Source organism: Phoxinus phoxinus (genome assembly GCF_949152265.1).
Source record: "Phoxinus phoxinus genome assembly, chromosome: 6".
NCBI classification, from domain to species: Eukaryota; Metazoa; Chordata; class Actinopteri; order Cypriniformes; family Leuciscidae; genus Phoxinus; species Phoxinus phoxinus.
Genome location: NC_136881.1, coordinates 24,711,178 through 24,733,666, shown reverse-complemented (window position 1 = coordinate 24,733,666; position 22,489 = coordinate 24,711,178). Strand labels below are relative to the sequence as shown.

The following is a 22,489-nucleotide window of genomic DNA, read 5'->3' as shown; positions in this document are numbered from 1 at the left end:
ACCTGCTGTGATCTGCAACCTTGCTGACCGTGTGCATCACTGTCTACCCATTTTCTGATTGTTCATTCCAACGGGAAAACATGCCATGTCACAGAGAATGATGTCATTGAGTTTAGTTTGAAATGGTCTCCTGGAAACGGCACGAATGTGCAGATGACAAATTTGGAGCGTATGTGGGATGCTCTCATGTCTGTTTGGACCATAATCTCCAAGGAAAGTTTCTAGCACCATGCTGTCTAATTGAAATTTGTTGAGGATTTAAAACATGAATGAAATTACATTTGGAAACATGGCACAACGGATTATGCATGATGCAATTGTTATATAGAACAAGTAATGGAATGTTATTTTTGGAATTCTATTTTATGGTTTTAGTTTGGAATTGTATGACATTGTAGTTTGATATTACACTATTAAAATTATTTAACTGTATTTCACATGTAAATATCATAATATATAGAAAAAATTAAGAATTAAATATATATATATAATTTACATAATTTGGTGTTATTGAGATATATCTGTATTGTTTTATATATATTTGTATACTTCAATTGCTATGTAACTACACATTTAAATTCAATGCAGTAACCTTTTATTGTTAAAAAAAACTATCTTTATTTATAACACAACTAATTAATAATTAATAAAACAGGAATGTGTTCAGGAAGAGTGTTGAAATAATTCACAGGGATACCCTCCACCCCTGTATGCACAGGTTTGTCACTTGCAAATCATCCTGTAGTGTATTCATCTACTTTTTCTTCTTCTCCTAAGCACAGGTTGAATCTGTATTTTTAGCATGTACGAAGCACATTTATTAATCCCTTAGTTCAGAAGCTCATTACATTTTATTCATTAATAATTCAACCTGAAGAATATGAAGAACCAAGTTAAACTAGCTTTGAACACTTTTTTTTTGGCTGAACATTAAAGGACATCTCATCATTACCCAGCGGTCGATACTATCCCCACAGCTCAAATAAAGGTTTCACACAAAACACATTAACCAAAAGAAATGGCCAATTATTCAGAGGTGATTGACAGCAACAAATGAATAGCCACAGTGGGGGCGCAAAATGAGAGATGATCATGTGTGATTGTATTACAGGTACCCCAAAGATTCACCTTAAAAAATATAATGTTGCTAAATGTGATTTCATTCATGTTTTAGATCCTCAACTAATTTCAAATAAGACAGCAATCACAATTAGAGGCATATTAATTATATTGTTCACATTGGCCGCATTATTAGGTGAACCTTTCATGGAATGGATTCAACAATCTGAGATTATGGTCCAAACTGACATGAGAGCATCACACATTCGATCCAAATTCATCAGCTTCACATTCATGGCGTTCCCAGGAGACCATTGTACACTAAACTCAATGACATCACCAGTCTTTGTGACATGGCATGTTATCCTGCTGGGGACTCAGAAAATGGGTAGACTCTTGCCGTAAAGAGATGCACACAGTCAACAAGGTTGCAGATCACAGCAGGTTGAATGTGGAATAAATGATGCTCAAATTACATTAAGGGACCTCAAAGTGTGCCAAAAAAAAATATTCCCCATGTCATTTAACCACCAGCAGCAGTTGATAAAAAGCAGGATGGATCCATGGATTCATGTGGTTAACCAAATTCTGACTCTACCATCTGCATCGCATCAGAAAGCATGATTCATCAGACAAAGGGATGGAGGTTTTTTTTTTTCAATCATCTAATGTCCAGTTTGGCAAGCATATGCCCACTGTAGCTTCAGCCTCCTGTTCTTGGCTGACAGAGGAACATATTGTGTTTGCCTGCTGTTGCGCGCCAACCAGTTAAAGGTTCAAAGTGTGCATTCAGAGATGTTTTTCGGAATAGCACTGTTGTAATACCTTGTTATTTTAGTTATTGCCACCTTCCTGACAGCTTGAACCGGTCTAGCCATTCTCCTCCAAACCCTCTCATTAACGAAGCAATTTCACCATCATCACCACCAACTGCTGCTCATCTGATGTTTCTCTTTCTTCCTTTCTTTTCCGTACTCTCAAAACTCTAGAGACTGTTGTGTGTGACAATCCCAGGAGATCAGCAGTTTCAGAGATGTATTCCGAGATATATTTAGTGGCGTGAAAGAGAATGAGATGAAATTGAAAGTCTAGGATTCAAAAAACAACTTCAAGGTGAACAAAGTTTTGCAATCAAAAAATAAATAAATATAAATATATGTTACGGCTTTATATAAATAAGAAATACTTATGATACTTCACTTCTTATCAAATAAGCACTTTTGCCAAAATTTGAACTCTTTGGTAAAAAAAGGTCAGATTTTGTTGCTCTGAAGTTTTTTGGAACATTCTCAAAGGATGGAATCAAGTTTTGCACATTCATGTCAAGTATAGGACATAAGACTAAGACTGGCTGTATATTGCTATTATAATTGTTTTACTTTATAATTGTTTCATGTGTTTTTTGTTGTTGTTGTTTAATCCCAAAATATATATTTAAATTAATTAATTACAATTAATACATAATGTACAAGTATCCGCAAGAGTAAAAATTGTGTCAATTATTGTCTGGCATATAATTGTCTGGTCATATAATGTATAGGCTGAAAGGCTGTGTAACAGCTGGGAGTGGGATTAATTACAGTACATGATCATAGGTGTCAGTTACCCATTTGCAATCTACATGTAGATCTCAATTACCTTTAAAACAAGACTGGATTTCAGATGTTAGGTTAAAGAAGTCCACCCATTGAGATAAACAACGAGGGTAACAAGCACTGATTTGTCGTGACTGCCTCTTTTCAACGTCTTTCCTTTTCTCTGAATGGGTTTTTTGAATAGTCCAATAGTCCATTCCCAATTAAAGAGTGGAAGGGAGCCTGCATTGTCTCTTCACCAAGACCGTCCCTTCAGGCTGAGGCATTTATTGTGATTAATTCACAACAGAACAGGATGCCACCTCCACAGCCTTCACTCGTAACACTGAGAGATAAAGCTGACTCCGTCACTAACAGACTGCAGTCTCTTTTGTGCGTCTCTAGCTAACAAAAGATGCAGGAAACTAAAACAGAGAATTTATGTCTCTAACCTGTTTTCTGCAGATCAGGAAGAGGTGATCCGGGTTTTCCCATTCTAGCCCTGAACATCATGTTTTTTTATGGCACAAAAGGGCTTTTTTATATATATCTGTCATCCTCTTTCAACAGTGGCACAATTTCAGAGAAAGTCCCTCTTTGAGTCAAAAATACCAGGATGTTCCCATATTACACAGGATTTGAAAAGGGCAATTTGGAGAGCCGAGGCATAATGGGCGGTAAGCGTTTGAAAGCTAACAGGGGATGACCATCTTCAGTATGACACAAAGGAGGATTGAATTTCAACATCACATGAGGGACTTTTTTAAAGGACAACTGTGAGATGTCACAATTTTCTGACACACTCTGTTGGAAATGTACTGCATTCCAACAGTCATGAATACATAGGAATATAGTAACTTTGATTTCAGGTGATCATGGATAATGAATCATTATCCATGAATCATGGATAATATTCCTAATTATTCCAGTTATTCCACATTTCAAAATAGATTCACGAATTCAGGTTCCAATACATACTTCTGTTTATAATATTTATAAATAAAGTTAAAAAGCATTATGTAATATAGAGCAAGATTCATAGCTTCATAGCTTCCCTATCCTCACCCAAAATGACTAACTAATCATATCCCTGGCTAAATATCTTATCATGATGATGTTATAAAAAAAAGTATATATATAAGTAAATTAAATTCCAGAAAAGTACATTTGTTGTTATGCAACCAGTTCAGTTGCAAGTTAATCCCGTTTCTTAGATTTTGAATCTGTCAATCTAGTGTTCAATCTAAATGTAACTCACCATCATGCAGCTGAAGCATATAGGCAAACAATTGAGTGCTATCTGTAAATTATTAAAATAATTTAAATTTATATAACATCACTTTAAATTAAAATTGTATTCAAAAAATGATTCCCAAAAGAAATACAATTTTATACTATAGCCAGATTTTGAGGGGATTTTTTTTTTTTACTTTGAATTGTCATGAGCTTGCTCAATAACCTAAATGTGATGGGGTCTCTTACAAAAAAAAGGTCAAATCTAATTTCAGAGTTTCAGCAACAAACACGCAAAAAGCCATTTGGGAATTCTCAACTTGCTGAGTTTGGAAAATCTTCAAAGGTCGCATTGTGATGATGCTAACTAAACAGACAGTGCTGTAAAACAACCGAGATGATCTATCACAACTAAAAAGATGTAATATCTACAACCTAATTAGCAAACAAACATTGATGAAACTTGTTGAGAAGAAAACATTAAAGACATTCATCATCACATTATGTTATGGTAATGAAATTACATACCATCCTCGGTGGGAACATAAATGTTTAAGTATAGGCAGTCTTCGCTTTGATCTTGTACGTAGGTAACAACGGTATCCAAGTTGGCGGTGAACCATACAGGTAACATATCATTGAGTAAAAACCGATCTTCCAGAAACTGAGGACAAACGGGAGCAAACTGTGTGGCATTTCGAATCCCAGGCCAGGACATGGGGGGCTCAGGGGGTTGAAACCTTCTCTCCCCTGTGGGCGGGAGGGCATAGGGAATCCCCAGATACTGTTCCACAGGCCCTAAAATCTCATTGGGCAGAGATGTTTTCAAGCCTCTTAGCTTGCCGTAGTTTGTTGTGACAATAGGTTGCTGCTGGCCCTGTGCAATGGCTAGCCAAGCAGCCGCAAGCACAATCCAGGAAAAAAGGCGGAGAGTAGCCAGCGGACGAACCATGGTGAGTGTTATCCATGGAGTTCCTCTGAGCCGTGACATGGTCCAGCTGCGGTTGGCAGAGTTATTTGAATTCACAGTCCTCCACTCCTCCCTTCTCCCACAGCCAAGGTGAAACCTGCCTTCAGGCTGCAACGGACAGATGATTGACAGCACTCCCACCAATCAAATCAACAATCACGGCATTACCCCTAGCCATGAGGGCGATTCTGGATCTCAGTTGTATTTCTGTCGTTCTTTAACTGCTATCCTTTTGGCGAGAAACAAAATGTGGCTCGTTTTCCCTGAGCTGTCCTCTGGTGTAATTACTCCCTCCTTTCAATTCCTCCTTTATTGGTTTGCCTGTGGGAAAGAAAGAACAGCCCGTAAATTTTCATTCATTGTCATAAACAAAAACAAAGGAATTCCATTTCCTTTATTAATGTGTATGCTTTGCATTAAGCATCGGAGATGCCAAGGTAACCTTGCACTAAAAAGAGGGGGAAAAATGCATGAATAGACTCAAATAACAAATAAATGCTAACACTTAGACTTCATTATACTCTAGATTCAAACAATGAAATATGACTCTACGTTTCCATTGACTGGGCCACGATTTATAAAGTAAGTGGTCTGGTAAATTGATAGGCTCAAATAACTGTTAGCATTGCATTGTTGCGTAAACACAAAATATATTATATCCATTTATGTATGAGGTTAGTTGTACTGAAAACGTATGCTTGGAATATATTGATCTATTTGCCTAGAAACTGTCTATCTGCGACTGAAACATGCTGTATGATTAAGCAGTTGTGTTTTTTTAACTACAATTCTGTCCAATCTATACACTATTATTCTTCTCATACTTAAATAGATAGTTCACCCAAAAATGCAAAGTTGTTCCAAACCTGTATGATTTTGTTCTTCTTCGGCTGAACACAAAAGAAGATATTTTGAAGAATGTTGGTAACCAAACAGTTTATGGGCCCCAATTGACTTCCATAACTTTGTTTCCCCATACTATGGAAGTCAATGGGGCCCATCAACTGTTTTGTAAAAAAAATATTTTTTAAATATCTTCTTTTGTGTTCAGCAGAAAAAAAAGGAAAGTCATACAGGTTTGGAACAACTTGAGGGTGAATCAATTTTGGGGTGAACTATCAATTTAATGGAAAGACCAATCTAAGACTTTAAAGTATTTTGATCGCTTGATCCAGTAATGATGAATGCTATTAGTTTTCATTCTGAAATTCCAAATCCTGAAATAGGGATGCGTGCAGTTTTTTGTCATATTTACATTTATGTATTTGAAAGAAACATTTATCCAAAGCAACTTACATTGCATTCAAAGCAAACATGTTATCAGTCCAGGCATTTCCTGGGATACCCATGACATTTGCATTGCACTACCACCATGCTCAGCTGGTTGAGCTACAGAATACTCTTCAGAATCACCATCAATAATAGCCTGATATATAAAGGCAATGAGCATGCTCAGAGAGTAGAATTCATCATCTCTCTGGCTGAGTCATCTACACAAATCTAAACAGATTTATCCATTATCCTTTGACTCTGATATGTTGTTCAAGTACAAATTTGGGAATTTAGCAATAGGAAACCATTCGTACAGGATTACAGAAAAATAAATGACACGAAAGACATTGGTTTGAGACGCCTCTTGCCGTGGAAACACTAAAGGTCACGGTGTTTTCAGGAATCTTTCCAGGAAGATCCTCTGGAATAAATCAAAAAGCATTCAAAAGAAATTTCCTTAGAGACATATTGGAGTAGATGTGAATACAAATTTGCCACTGATTTAAATATATGCGAATAGTAAAACGGTATGTCTGCATCACATTTATTGTCTGAAAAAAAAGATAATCTTTCCACCTGAATGAACAAACAGAAGAAGCGCACAAAGCTGAGAGCAGATTATGCGCAAGAAATGCTACCCTGCGAGAGAATTTGAATAATGAACGCTCTATGCATTTCATCCAGATACAAGAAAGAGGAAGAGAGTGGGTGTGAAAAGAATTGAGAAGATCCTCATCAGTTGGTGCTTTTGATACTCTTGAACCTCAACACAGTTGTACAACACACAACACAGCTCTGATTTGTTTAGCTTTATATAAGGTTCAAGATCATCTTATGGATTGTTCATGCACATTTGCCTCAAATTACTGAGCTGGACTCCTTGGAGCCTCTGGAGGGAAACTTTAATGACTTAAGTCCTGAGTAAAACTACAAGTGATGAACTCTTTCGTTCGCTCTGATCCCTCCATTAATAGCTCTGTCAGTGAAACCGGAGTGGGGAAGCTTCTTATGAGATTGTTCTTGGATCAGTACCTCTTATTTAAATTGAAATCCTCCACATATAAAAAGGCGTCATTTTGCCAACAGCTTCAAAATATGGTGTGTTCAACAGATGTCACACCGAGCGTTATCTACATTGTAATTTTCAAAGCCTTTCTAAATAATTCTTCAAGAATCTAAGATTGATTGATATAACTTTTTTTATTTCCTCATATCAAAAAGCAATTTCAGCAGAGATCAGATAGTAGATAGTATAACCCATGGAAAGTTAATTGTGCGAACGAAGCAGTGATGATATAATAGACTCATTGAGACAGTCACATTAACTTAAATTGGTGTTGAGCAATGCTAAATTACAAAAGGATTAGGGTTATCTCTACTTCTCCACTTCATAACAGAGCGCTTTACAACAGCAGGATGTTTTAAAGCACTGACAGTCACAAGAGAAAACATGAAAGCACAAGAAAACAAACAACAAAGAAGCATTATCTCCTTTATGCAATGCAGAAAACATCCCCTGACATGGTAAATGACGGTAAAATATTATTCTGCTTAACATTTATGGGGATTTAAGAGCATTTGAAAGGTGATATTCCTCTAAGGCAGAATCTAATGAAGGAGTAAGAATTTCATAAGGATTGAGTCCCTGTACACATTACACATGACATGCTTTAAAATATCTTTATTGGTGGTCTGAGAAAGACCCATCTCTTGACACCTTGGGGTTTGAAGTCCACTCTATTTTTATTTTATTTTTAATTAAAACCATAATTTAGCCCAGACATCAAGGCTTGTGTTGTACATGCTGCAGTGGCTTCATTATGAAGAGAAACAAAAAAGGAAAGTGTTCTAAAAAAATAAATCACATTTGAATAGACTGGTAAACAATTAAGAATTAAGGCAGCATTATCCATTAAGAGGCCTTTGTTGATCTATAGTCCTACTTATTTAAAAGCCCTTGTTTTCTTTGCCGTTGATCATCAAATATCCTGACATTGAGTTGGGCATTTCAGAAAACATTTCACGTACATATTTGTCCTCCGAAGCAGATGGGTCTGAATGTCTGGCCGGCAATTTAATTTACAACGCAGACAAAAAGCCATGTAACATCCACCAGTTTGTATGCGCTCTTCGTCTGGTGTCCAAGCTAGATCAGCCAAGAGGGATTTATTCAATAACTTTACGCCAATATTGCTACATCCTCAAGCAATGCTTAAATTCAAGAGGCTCAGTTTGGAGGCACTTTCTGCCAAAATACCCTATTGCAACAAACAAGTTCAAAGAATAGATGTGTCTCTACTGGCTATCAGCCCAAAGGGATAGTTCAACCAAAAGGAAAAGTTCCTTCGGTTTACTCACACTCATTGTTCAAGACCTGTATGAAGAGTGTTTGTCCACACAATAAAAGTGTCATTGGGGTCCAAAACAACATTGGACCTCATTGTCTGGTGGAAATAATAATAATAATAACAACACTCAGTGACATATTTCAATTATGCTCCACAGAAGAAAGAAAGTCATCACATTTTTGAGCATGAAAAAAATTGTTTCATTTGGGGTGAACTCTTCCTTCAATGTCATCAAGGAAATGTGATATATATTTTTAAATGGTAATGTAAGTAAATTAATAAATACTGTAAATTTACATTTAAAAATATTCAACCAGTTTAGTGATGTTCTTAATTGACTAGGCCTAATGATAAAAACCTCTCCCATGTTCTAGTATTAAATGCATACAATTTTAAATTCATAATTTTCCCCACGGCCACATCTGTCTAAGTTACAGATAAAGGTGATTTGTTGGAATTTAAAAAATAAAAAGAAGGAAGAAATGACACCAAGGAGAATAAAAGGAGAGAAAATAGAATCACTGCCTGTGTGATCACTGAAGATAACTCACGCGAATCTCAATGAAGGTGCCGGGTCTCTCTCTGCATTTTAATTATAATAAATGATCTACTTGAAGGAGGCTCTAACAATTGCACTGTTCAAAGAGTGACTCATGATGCAAAGGAGATAGTATTGATTCGGTTCAAACGATAGACCAAGAAATAAAGCATAAAAAACGCTGTGACCTTTGGGTGAACTTCGGATAAACGTGGTGCGATTCCGCTGCAAATGCACCTGCTATGACTTATTCAACATGGCGTCTGGACTAGCAGTCAGCTGGAATTTGTTTTCTCAAGCTGTATTCTCTCTTTCTATCTTTCTGTCAGTTGACTGAGTGTGGACAGGAACCCCAGTAAGCAAAGAGAGAGAGAGAGAGAGAGAGAGAGAGAGAAAATGTATTCAAAGGCAAACCACTGATCCTATGAGCTACTGAGAGAGAAATAGGAATGTATACTGAACTGCACCTCTAAATGACTAGGACCAGAATAAATATTGCTCTTAAAAGCAGCCGCCTATTTTTAAATTGAAATATATATTCAATTAATGTGAATAAACACTCAAATGTAGCTTCATCACATTCTATTTGTGTGTAGGCTAGCTTATTTAAATCAACAGTGAAAAACAAAACAAAAAAGGTTCTCAAGCTCATGATCAGTCCATGCCTCTTTCAATCAGCATCCTATTATACAACCAAAACCTGCAATATATACCTGCCCAAAACAGAATAAAACATATCCCATAATACAACAAGAGCAAAGTAGCCGAAAATGGTGCATTTTTAAGTGCATGTAGGCCTACTACAAAGAAAGTTGCCACACGTGGTAAATTGTTGGCCTATACAACAATTTCAACAACAACAAAAAATTGTTTTAAACTTGTATTAGTAGTTACAGGTCAAATAATTCAGGTCTAGGGACACAATTACATAGCCCTACCTAAAGTTAATTATTTCGGGTAGAATGACTGAAGCTGTTTGCACTTCCTTAAGTATGAACATTATTTCACCGCAATCTGACATGATGTCACGCAGTTGCCGCGCATCCTGACAGAAGTGAAGGTTAAAATGTTGTACAGTGCGAATGTTCGAGAGGCGGCCCACTCCATCCCCAAAACACGCATGCAGGAGATGTCCACAGTACCACCTTGTGGCTCACCGCTGCATAAATGGAATAGCTTGGGCTGAAACAGTGGCCCCTGTGATGAAAGTCCGGAGTCACCGCATTTTTTGAGGAGAATGTAGTTTGTCTGTAGCCAACAGCAAATCTAAGCGAGAGTTAAGTTACAAAGAAAACCATATCTCTAAACCAAATCTTCTTCAATCTGGGCACACCAAGTGCTTTATTTTTAAGTAACACCTGATATTGTATTTTATTGTGACTATATTATGCGTTTTAAGTAGTCTAACCTCGCCTTTTTCAAAGCTTGATACAATATTATGGCTCTCGAGAAAACGAAATTTCAAACGATGTATCTCCATCACATTTTTAAGAGCCGAGTGTGATTAACACGCATGATGTGCACTAGTGAGGAAAACAATCATGAAGCATCTCACTGTACCGAGCTTTGGTTAGCCACAGGTAAGTAGTGTTATACTGAAACAGTTAGGTCTGCCACACGATTCCCCTTCTAAAGCCATTTCCCCTCATATGCTGACTGTCAAAGTGCGTACATTTTGCCTATTTCCCATGACGCATATGAAAGACTCTTTCGTGCAGTATACTTGCTTTTTTTTAACTCTAAAGGTGGATAGCACTAATATCGGAAAGCAGAATATAAGGGTTGTATTGGTCACACTTATCATTTCGATGACGAAAAAATCGAAAGGCAAAATGTATTGCCCCAAAAAACTACTGAAACAGGTTGTACGGTCAGCCTTTTTCATGCAAATCATGCAGCGCGTGTAGCCGGCGCGAATTAAACACTCAAAGCAAAATCGTTGCATAGTCCGGATGGATGAAGCTTTCAGAGAGCGAGAGAAAGAGGGGAAAAATCCTGTGAAGCAGAGGGAAATAACCGTGTACGCGGCGTCAGACAAACAGTTCAACTGTGTACACAAAAATAGAGATGGGCTACTTTAACTTCCACGGCTGCTCGTGTGTCTTACCTTTGCAGTATCTGCATTGTACGGCTTCTGTCCTGCCGCCCGACTTCCTGAGGTACGGTCAAAATGTATGTGCCACACAAGGGAAAAAAATCTAACTCCGTTCTGCCCCTGTTAAAATCCAACGTGATGCTGCCGTCCGAAAGAGAGGTGGCTCACCGGAGACTATTCAACAGACACGCGGCAACATATCTGATGTAAATGACCCACATAGATTAAGGTAATTCGTTGAAATCACTGCGGAGGAACAGTAAATTGTAGATAATCTGATTGTCTCCTTAGAAAGAGGCAGCACTGACTGAAAAAAGAGATTAAAGGGAAAGAGACCGAGGCTGTACCAGGCGTCTCTCTCTCTCTCTCTCTCTCTCTCTCTCTCTCTCTCTCTCTCTCTCTCTCTCTCTCTCTCTCTGCACTGAATGAAATTTACAATGCCTACAACCAATAGATTGCCGCATTCACTTTATCACCCTTTAAACAGCTGCTATTACCTTTATAATTGCTGGGTGTTTGTGGTTAAGTTGTTTCGATGTATTTTAAAATGTATGTTAAAGTGTATATGAGAGGATATCAACATGGCAGTATGGTCATGATGCCACACTTAACCAGTTAATATATGTAGTTTACTTTTCAAACAAAACAATTATATTTATTTTGTATATTTCTCATTTGCCAATGAAAAAAGTTACAAAAGTGCAAGCATTAAAAAATACATATCGGCAAGCAATGTACAGATTGGAAAGCAGTCTGGAACAGTGCACTTTATCAGTGAACAGATATTTTCCCTCCACCACTCAAACTGTTCTGTTATCACTTAGCTCGAGCTCCACTCTAGGTTTTCCATGTTTCTCTTCCTGTAGAGAGAAACCCCACTCCAAACGTCCATGAAGTGGGAAAATTTACAGATGCTCTGACTTTCAACATCCTGTTTAAAAGCACAAAATTCTCTGCATGAGAAAACTCTAAAGGTGCAATCCCATTTACCATAGTTCAGCAAGTTTTTGTTGTATCAAATCCAGTAATTTCAATAGGAACCCACACTGTCGTGATTTTCGTGTCAGGGAGACAGTTTCCCGACATTGATTTCACCTCTGGTTAATGTTGGTCTCACGAATGTGCCATGTCAACCAAAGGAAATCTGCTTGGTTTGAAAGTGATTTCTTTGTGAGCTGTACTGACAATGGATACTTAACTCAGTAACTTTCTAAATACATGCTCCCTGCATGCTCGCATATTCTTGTCTGATAGGCTGGATACAAGCATACAGTAAATAGTATATAGTGAGTATCTTAAAGATAAACAAAAAAGAAATCCCTTCACATACAGAACTGCTGTGGCGAGCAGGACGAGGTCGAGGTACGTGAGAGAGCGGCGCGAGACCGTTGGCGTGATTAATGATGAACAACACCTGCGACGCACCGGTCTCGTATCTCTCGCGGAGGAGCGGAAGCATAAAAGGAGGAGCGACGACTGTGGAGATCGAGAGAGGAACAGGCCTGACTATATTTGATGTGTTGTTTCTGTTTTATGTGGCCAGCAGTCATCCGCGAGGAGCTGCTGGCTTATACTTACGTTTTTGTAATTGTTTTATTTTGGAATTAAAATATTTGAATGTTCACAGATTCCCCGCCTCCTCCTTCCCATAACAACAAACCTCGTTACATTGGTGCCGAAACCCGGGAAGAAGGAGGAACGCGCTGTCAAAGAGTCCTCGACCTCGTCCTGCTCGCCACAATTGCTGATCCCGGTTACACTTTATTTTGATGGTCCCCTTTAAACATTCTGTTAACTATAAGTAACGTTGAACATGTCAAATAACTCTCTTTAGAGTATTAGTTGAGTATTAGTAGACTGTTAAGGGGGTAGGTTTAGTATAATAAGGGGTTAGGGTTTGTGGAATAAGTTCACATGTTGAAAAGTTATTTTTTGTCAGTAGAATGTCTGTTGGATGACCATTACACTAAATGTTTGCATATTTTAAGCAGGCAGTCTACTAATAATCTACTAATATATTTAAAGACAGTTAGTTGACATGGTGCAATATTACTTAGTCAACTTTTTGAAGGGGGCTATTAAAATAAACTGTTACCCTGATCCCTTTTTCTGGCAAACATACACTGTACATTACATTTACTACATGACCAGACTTCATATTATTAGTTTGGCGTTAAACTTTTAGGATGACAAGGAACACTGTCATTTTCAGGAGAGCTATCTCTATTTCTCAGACAAGCTTTTTCATTTATCAACTTTTTATGATTTTATTATTATTATCATTACTGATTGCGATTGTAATTGGATGTTTAGATTAAAAATGACATCCGTTATATAATGTGTGTAAAAAAGGTACAATTACCAATGGCTGATGCACTTTGGTGCTGTGGCTATAGTATAAATTACAGAGCGTGCCTAAGTGCTTCGGATTGCAAAGATACAATCACGCACGAGAGACTTAGATCAAAGACCATGGACGCTTATTTCTCTAGGCGTTCAAACTCCCGGCACAGATGAAGCTTGTTGCCTCAGGGCAACAAATGGATTCATATGGCAGCCGAGGGCCCACGCGAGTTTAATGTGAGTAGATCCCTGCCACTGTTTACTCCCTATTCTTCATATCTGTTAAAAAAAAAACAGTACTTTTAAACGATAATCATATACCATATACTTTATAGTTTTGTCTCCCCAGTGAAAGCCTGAGGAAATAAATATTTCCAGCCTCTGGCTGAGACTGAAAGAGACGTTTCAAAGAAATTGTGTCAATACAACAACCAGTAAAAAACTTCACGATATACAGATTGTTTGTTTTTAGTTTTTTTGAAGGAGTTCATAAATCTGATTTTAGTGATGACAAAACACTTTCTAGTTTCCAAGTCAGTGCTGAGGCTCGAGCCCATTCGTCCACTCTCTGACTATTACATTTGAGTAACCCAGCAACAGCATTCAGCCTCTGAGAAACTTTTCCACGTCTCTCATTTCTCAGATTTTCTCACTTCTCGTGCTGCAACTGAGTCAATGCAGCTCATTTTGCCTCACTGTCTCCCTCCTCTCAGTCTAATAGCAGGGATCTGTCTAGTGCCCGCTGACCCCGAACTTAGTTACACATTTAATCTGGCCACATCCCGCAGTCACGTAACAATTGCCACGTCTCTAGTGGAAAGCCTGTGATGTATCGGACTTGACACCCGCATCAATGGCTGCTGAGAGCTGGCCAAGTGCTATGGGCAGTATGGAATGGCATATCAGCTTTTACACCTGAAGTGTGCCTGTCAGAAGGAATAAGAGTAAGAGAGAGACTGAGACGACTGTTCTTTAATAATTTATGTTCTGTATATGACATTTAGCACAGTATGTATTGATTTGATATTACGTATTACATTTGGCTGTTGTATAAAGAAAAAAAGTGCACTGTTAGAGAACATTTAACTATGAAAGGTTCAAGGGTGAGAGTTTAAATACACAATATCATTGTTTAGTTTTGAATGGGGCCATTAGGAAAATAGGTAGAATAAAAAAAGTATAATATTTATATACACATTTGTTTTGCTTTTTTTTTTTAAGATGATTGAGCGAGAGATGAAGTTAAGCATGTGCTCGTGTATGATTTCAAGAGAGATTATTCCCGATCTCTAATACATCTACTTTAAATGATAAATACGGATTCTTAGTCTCGATGAATATTTATGTGGCAGTTAAATATTGATGTGCATGAATAAATAATCATTTATTAACTTCCTCTGACCTGATACATTTCTACAAGATTTGTTTTCTGAGAACAAATTCCTCAACAATTTTCTTTATGAATTTAACTAGAGGTAAATTGTAAAAACTATGTGACAAGTCATTGATATGCCTTGATGAGATGATGTTCAAGTTTCAATTTCAAGAAAATTCCATTATTGTAAAATGAGACAGCAGAATGTAATTTGATGAAATGTCACAGCCTTATTATGAAAGATCACATCGGTTCACTTTTGTATCTTGTCCTGTTCACCATTCGACATTATAAGGTTTCAACAGCTCTCTGCATCAGGGTAATTGAAAAATGTGGGGGTGGGGGGGTTTAAGCTTTTTTAATAAAATGAAATAAAGTATAATATGTCTGTGACTGTGAGGTGTGTGTGATGGATCACCTCACAGTCACTCACATGGGCATAAGGAGTTAAAAATGGGCAATGCAAGGTGCAAAATGACACACAGACGATACAATCTTTCCCACACCTAACATCCTTGCCCAGACACTGACCACAGGGTCTGAATCTTCCCAGATCAGCACTCCACATTGCACTTCCATGCACAAACTTTGATATGAATCCTCCGTGACATCTGCCAGTCTCTCAAGGGCTGATGGACAGATTGAGAGGTCCAATTCTAAAGGATCTTCATATTCAGAGAGCAGCTAAAATAAGCACTGGAGTGTTCCTGTCCTTCAGAGGCAACAGATACGGAAGGCAAATGGGGGAAAAGATCAATGTCAAAACGGAACGTGTTGATGGATAAGGATGATGTGGTTTGACCTGAGCCATTAATAATTTAAAGACTGATGAAATTATTTGTGTTCAAAAGTGCCTCTTTCCTTATAATGGAATGAATAATTGCATCCCTGCACTACACTTTCCTTTTCTATCAGTCTGTCTATCTGCTCATTGATGATTTAATAAGATATTTAAAGATGGTCAGTGAATGAGCGATGAGTTCAGAAAAAAAGGCTGGGAAAGAAAGTAACTCCATGCCTATTTAAACTGTGTATCATAGTTTACATGTTTAACAATTTTGACATAAAAATTGTATTCCCTGACTCTCGTGTGAATTTGTTGACACAGTTCAATCAGGCATATCAGAAGAAAATAAATAAAACATTCTTGTGTAACACTTCCACAGTGAAGCATTAATATTTGCTATTCTCATTCTCATTTTTTTGCCTTCGGGCAAATATGCAACAACAATATTAACTTCCATTGGCAAAGGAGATGGCTAACAGATTATTGAACGAAACTACCTTCTTTATCTTGAAGGTGCACATACTATTTTGGTAATAGCCTTTATTTTAATATTATGACTGATTTTAAGGAATATATAGTAGGCTATTTTGTGCCAGTTGTATAATTGAGATTTTGTTTTTGCTTATTTTTTGAGGTCAGGAGAGTACGTTCCACTTTCTTGGAAAAATGGTGCTGGATCATTAGAGGTGGTATAGAACTCTTTCAGGTTTCCTCAAGGGGAGCTTCTGAGACTGACCTGCTTAAAGATGTGGTGATTCTGGATCCCCATATACCTGACAAAGACACTCACAGAGACTCATGCACTCACACCAAAAGCATAAACACACTTGCATCTTAAATGCAAGATTATTCTCCCAGGCAAAACAAAAAACATTATCTACACATGGTAGTCACACATACGCTCACAGGTATGACATGTGCAAGCATAAACGATTGCATGTGAACATAAAAATAGGTTTCCATCCAGTGCTTCATGGCAAAAGTATTATGTAGCTGTTTAACTCGGCTGAGCCTCAAAGCAGTAAATATATATTTTTTATATTTCTTAATAATTGTATTTCTCACTGTGATCATTTTAATTTAAGTGTAAAAAATGATTTTTTTTAGAAACCTTTTTATTGTTCTAAAATATTGTCCAAAATTGATTTATCATGATTTCACAATACTATATCCCCTTCATAAAAGTAATGTACAGAATATTTTCCGTAGCTTTAGACAGCTGCAATCAAAATAATACAACTACAAATTTAACTTTTAAATACATAAAATACATAGTTATTCATATCAATCTCTGCTTAACATTAGTTAATAATAGGCATTTATACAGTAAAATATAATTTTATAATTGTTAATGGTTAAGAGCAGGCATTAATACAGAAATAGAAAGTTAATCAAATCATACTTTGTATGTCACTCCTGTTATTGATCTCACAAAATCTTTTACAGAAGAAGCATAACACTCTACAACTATTTTCACTCAGAGGCACCATTTCTCAGTGCAATAACTGCAAATGACGTTAATAATAAAGAAAAAAAATATCTTGGCAAAAGTCGGAACTATTTTTGGGATGGAGGAAAATGTATGGTTTGATAAAAGGAACAGTATTATTGATATTGCTTTGACTGCACAAGAACAATGGTCTTGAAGAGAACTGGAGAAAGACACCACATGGCTCAAAGCACCAGCTAATGGGAGCAAGAGCAGGAACTCAAGTCCCCAAAACCAGACAAACCAAATTAAGCTCAGCCCAGATTAACTTAAGGGAAGCATGCAAGTGATTCATGCCACATAGATCCTTGAAGGCCTGGCACTATAAGGTTAAGAAAACACTTCGGACCTTCATCAGGAACTCATGTAGGACGATCCTATAAGGCCAAATCAAGATCACCAAATGACGACTTCACAAGATGTTAGGGTTGTTACTGATCAGGATAGACACGAAACCCTTCAGGTACATCTTCACTAATAGATAGGATTAAGACTACATGTCAAGTGATTTTATCCATTGCAATTCAAGATAGACCTATACATTTTATCAGTTTATGCATTCTCTGGCAGTCAAACCCATGACCCGCTCTACTTTTTGAGCTACAGGAACAATTTGTATGACCTGCCAGTCATCTTACCGTAGTAAGCTGAACAAAAGAATAACTGAAAGAAGTCGACATTAAGACAGAAATGTGCATTGCACCTGAAGTATCAAGAAGCTGCATACAAGTTGAAAAGAACAAGTGACAGGATTTATGGTGTCAAGTAAAGGATGGAATGCAAAGCATCCATGAATACATCATGGATACATACATGGAAGTACTAGATCAATAGAGAAAAAGACCTAAAGTGCAGACCGTGCAAGGAGGCCTCCAGCTTCTAATGCAACATTAACAGCATTCACTGATTAGAAACCAAGAGGTCAATGAGATGGATCACCTAGAGTACGTGGGACACAGCCTGAAGTCTAAATGGGAAGCTCCATAGAAAGTGATGAAAACAACAAGGCAGACGGGTGCAAGATGTACCAGGCAGTGAAGGAGGAGCAAGAAAAAAGTGTGGCAGGTCAAGCACAAGGTTGTTCGGAGGGTGATAGGTGCTCTAGGGCTGTGACACACCAGCTAAATGGTTTCAGCAAATCCAAGGTAAAGGCATCTCAATAAATCTCTCACTCTCTCGTTCTTTACTCTCCTGTTCTCACTTTCGGATGCAAATGTAAAAGTTTGGGGTCAGTAAAAAAACATCAATATTGTAAAATAATATTACAATTAAATATAACTATTATTTGTAATATAAATCGTTTATAAACACAGTTTGCTGTCATTTTTTTATTAAATTATTGTGTAATTTCTGAATAAAAATTTATATGATGGATGGATGGATGGATGGATGGATGGATGGATGGATGGATGGATGGATGGATAGATGGTCCCTTTGTCTCTGTTGTTCTGTTTATATGTATACCATACACATTAAAACCTAATATAAATGCCTAACCCAAATGCATTTAGTCTAAACAAATGCTTTAATCTATACAAAATACTAAAGCAATTCAGAGCTGACTTAAAATCCAATTCTATCGTCATCTATGCACTGATCAACCTTGGCCAAACCAGAATTCCACAAATACAATAATGCTCATTCATCAGAACCCCGGTGGTATTTAAACTATACTGGTCTCCTGCCATGTTAGCTAGCCAGACAATGTAAAAGTGTATACAGTAAATTAATTCTGTCACAGCGGAAATGAAAAGGACTGTGAGGCTTCCATCGATGTTGATCTCATGATATATTTGTCCTCTCATGAACATGACAGACTATAGTCTTTTGTTGCTCTAGGTACAAGTTGCCCTTTCATCTTATCCAGGACCATCCTCCTCCTCCTCGTTGCTTGGGGATTCCAGACTGAAAGGTTATTATAGAGCTTAGGAAACTGGTCTCAGATCAGAACAATGGGGCAGCTACTGCTGAAACCCCATGGACTAAATATCATAACAGACAGAAAAATGTGACATGCTCAGAGAGTGTCTTTTTGACCCATACAAGTGCCAGGGTTTGGATTTACACATTGAGGTCTTAGGGGTTCAGGAATAATTCCAAATGCGCACAGTATGAATCTTCTAATCTGCCCTTTGAAGGACAGAAATTTTGGGGGGAAGGTCTGTGGAGCAACAGACAGCATTCTGACTCACATTCTGTTTCCCTTCCATCTCACAGTGTGGAGGGGATAGAAGTAACACTGACAAGCTTGCTTGCTGGGGCAGTCTGTGTGTGTGTGTGTGTGTGTGTGTGTGTGTGTGTGTGTGTGTGTGTGTGTGTGTGTGTGTGTGTGTGTGTGTGTGTGTGTGTGTGTGTGTTCTTGTTAATGTGATTTATGAGGACACAAATTTGTATAATGACATGTGTATTACACTGGTATTTTCAACTTAAACGTGGTTTATGAGGACATTTTATCCTCATAATTCAAATAGCTTAAAAAACATAAAAAAAAACTATGTTTTAAATAAAAATGTAAAAATGCAGAATGTTTCCTGTGATGGGTAGGTTTAGGGATAGGGGCAGTGTAAGGGGATAGAATATACAGTTTGTACAGTATAAAAACCATATGGAATGTCCTCACAAGTACAGCAAAATAAACTTTGTTATTATGGAGACAAAATGTCCCCACAAAGATGACTGTGGGCAAGTTATTTTGTCCCCATGAGGAAAATAGCTTGTGAATCATACTAAATTATGTCTTTAAAAAATGTAAAAATGCAGATAGTTTTTTATAAGGTTTGAGTTTTTATAAGGGAATGTCCCCATAAAACATTTCAGTAATTCAACTTAAAAGGTGAAACTAATATATTATATATACTCATTAAATGCAAAGTGAGATATTTATTTATACAGAGAAATATCTGCGTTTTCCCATCGTGTAAACGGGGCCTAAGAGAAACCAGGTGACAGATAATGATGAACTAACACAGGTGACATAGATGATGATAATCATCTATTAAGCACAGGTGATGCAGATAAACTAAATGACAGTAACCAAGGAAACATACTGTATGAGAGGTGGGAAAACAGAACAAAGGAAGACGTGACTAGTGGGTGACTGTGACAACTTTAAAATAAAGTGTTACTGTAATTTCTGAGTGCAAATTGGTTATCATACACTTTTTTTCACTGTAGCCTACAGTGTTATATTTTTAAGTACTAAGTAATATGAAATATCAGCATGTATTTTATATAGGGTTAGGTTTTGGTTTAGTGTTAGTTGTTTGTAACTAATTTACTGTTATTACTATAGTAAGTAAGAGGACACTGTAAAATTAAGTATTACTGAGTTCACATAATTAAAAGACTAGTACATGCCATTGCTAACTAAAATAAACTTTTGGGGTTTTAAAAATAATTATTGAAGCATGTGTTGTGTTCTTCATCACTGACAACCTCCTATGAATCAGACCATCTAAAGAGACTTGATCCTTCGGTAAGCTCCGCCTCCCCTGGTTACTGTTGCTAACACAAACCAGCTTTTATAGAATGCCTGCAGTGACTACTAATCATTATAGAGGCCAATGCTTCTCATAGTCAACTGAAAAGAGAAAAGCCACATTTCAAAGTGATAACATTAGTGTAAGGTATACAGAACTGTTTCTACAACACATTACTGTGAACTTTGTCACTTAGTCATTATTGACATTACAATTACCTGAATCAATAAGTAAATAAAATGGTGTTTAATTATTAACATTAATTTACCCTGGAGACCGTGTAGTGCCCTTCTCATGTTTGAAAGAGGGCTGTTTAATTTACAGCATGCATTTCTAAAGATTTATTTACCACATTTAAGAGTTTTATCATTTATAATTTACATAAAATTGCATTTAACACAATAAAAACACACAGATCCCTCAAAGACTTACATTAGAAAAGAGCTTAAGCTCGTCTGAGAAACGGGGGATGGCAGCATATAAAGTAGGATTGCCCAGTAATGTGTTCGAGGCAGGGCTTAGCGAAGGGTCAATTCAGGGCCACTCTGTCAGATGTAAAATATTAGCATCTGATTAGGACACATCAGGGAATGTTAGACTGCAACTTCGGCCTCCAAAAGGATGGGACAGACTCATCAGTTAAAGGAGGGAGGGACGCGCTCTACACTGATGTCCAGGATGCTGAATCCATGGGACATTTTCTTGGAATGACTTGATGAGTTTTTGGGTTCGATCAATAGGCGACCTGCAGCCCATCTATAACACTGTGCTCAGTGCATTCCCTACGTCACAAACCCATGCATTTCTCCAGACAGCAGTGCTCACAAGAGCAATACTCTTTGTCTGCGAGGACAACTTTCTCTTACAGGAGTGGAAGGAAAGATTAGGAAGGTAGACTGAAAGAAGACTGGGTTTGAGAAAGAAAGAGGAAAGCAAGGAAATTGTAAGAAAAAAAAAGCATGGAGAGAAAGGAGAAATAAAGAGAGAGAGAGAGGAGAGAGAGAGAGAGAGAGAGAGAGAGAGAGAGAGAGAGAGAGAGAGAGAGAGAGAGAGAGAGAGAGAGAGAGAGAGAGAGAGAGAGAGAGAGAGAGATATCGAGGTTCTTAATCAAAAAGCTATCCGCGCCCTGCAATCGATTTGCGAATCAGCGCTTACAGATTGCAGCATGCTGCGCAGCAGGACTGAAAACAACCTCCCTTTTTCTAGACAGCAAAACATCCTTGTATCTCATTATGGCAATTTTATGTAATTTGTTTGTTTCCCGACAATAATGGATTTGTTCAATTGTACAAGAGAGAGAGTTATTTTTCACACATTGTAACCTTGTTGCACTTGAGATAAGAAAAGCAATGACTTGCTAGCCATTACATGGAAAAGAGCAAGGTCAGTGGTTGGCAGTGTGCCTCTTGTAAAATATGCAATATTGACAACCACTTAATTACAGAAATGTAGACCATTTGATGGGAAGCAATTATTGTTTTCTCCATGGTGACCCTCCCAAAATGTAACCATATTTTAGCCTATATGGTAAGATGTAAAGAGATGTGTTCACCAAGAAAGAAAACATGCTGGAAAAGAAATAGGTATTTATCTTGTGTAGAATGTTGACGTAGCTTCAGTACTTTAGGCCTTCTATAATCCAAATAGGGGAGACCGGAGCAAGTTGCAACACAATTTATTTATTCCTCAGTCAGTGGATAAAGAGTGAAGTGTTGGAACTCATAACTATTACAGTGACTGCTCTATAAGAGGAAAACTTGAGGAAAAACTATACAAGAAAAATGTTGCTCTCTTTCCCCTCGCTCTCAACTGTGTACTCATTATTTGCTGCACATAAATATAAAGAGACTGAGACTAGAAACAATGTTTGAGTTTTTAGCTATTAACATACAGTGTATGTGACTGCATGTACAGAATGCAGAACCTG

General features: G+C 37.4%; 1 protein-coding gene across 2 annotated transcripts in view; it reads right to left on the bottom strand.

The window, feature by feature from the left end:
• nlgn4xa (neuroligin 4 X-linked a) overlaps positions 1–11,424 on the bottom strand; it is a 105,146-nt gene extending 93,722 nt beyond the window's left edge. For both annotated transcript variants that reach the window (XM_079615732.1, XM_079615731.1), the window contains exons 1-2: positions 11,102–11,424; positions 4,395–5,157 (exon numbers count right to left, since the gene is read on the bottom strand). In XM_079615732.1, coding sequence (XP_079471858.1) covers positions 4,395–4,857 — 463 coding nt within the window. In that variant the 5' untranslated portion in view covers positions 4,858–5,157; positions 11,102–11,424. The remainder of the gene's footprint in view (positions 1–4,394; positions 5,158–11,101) is intronic.
• Positions 11,425–22,489: the final 11,065 nt, after the last annotated feature.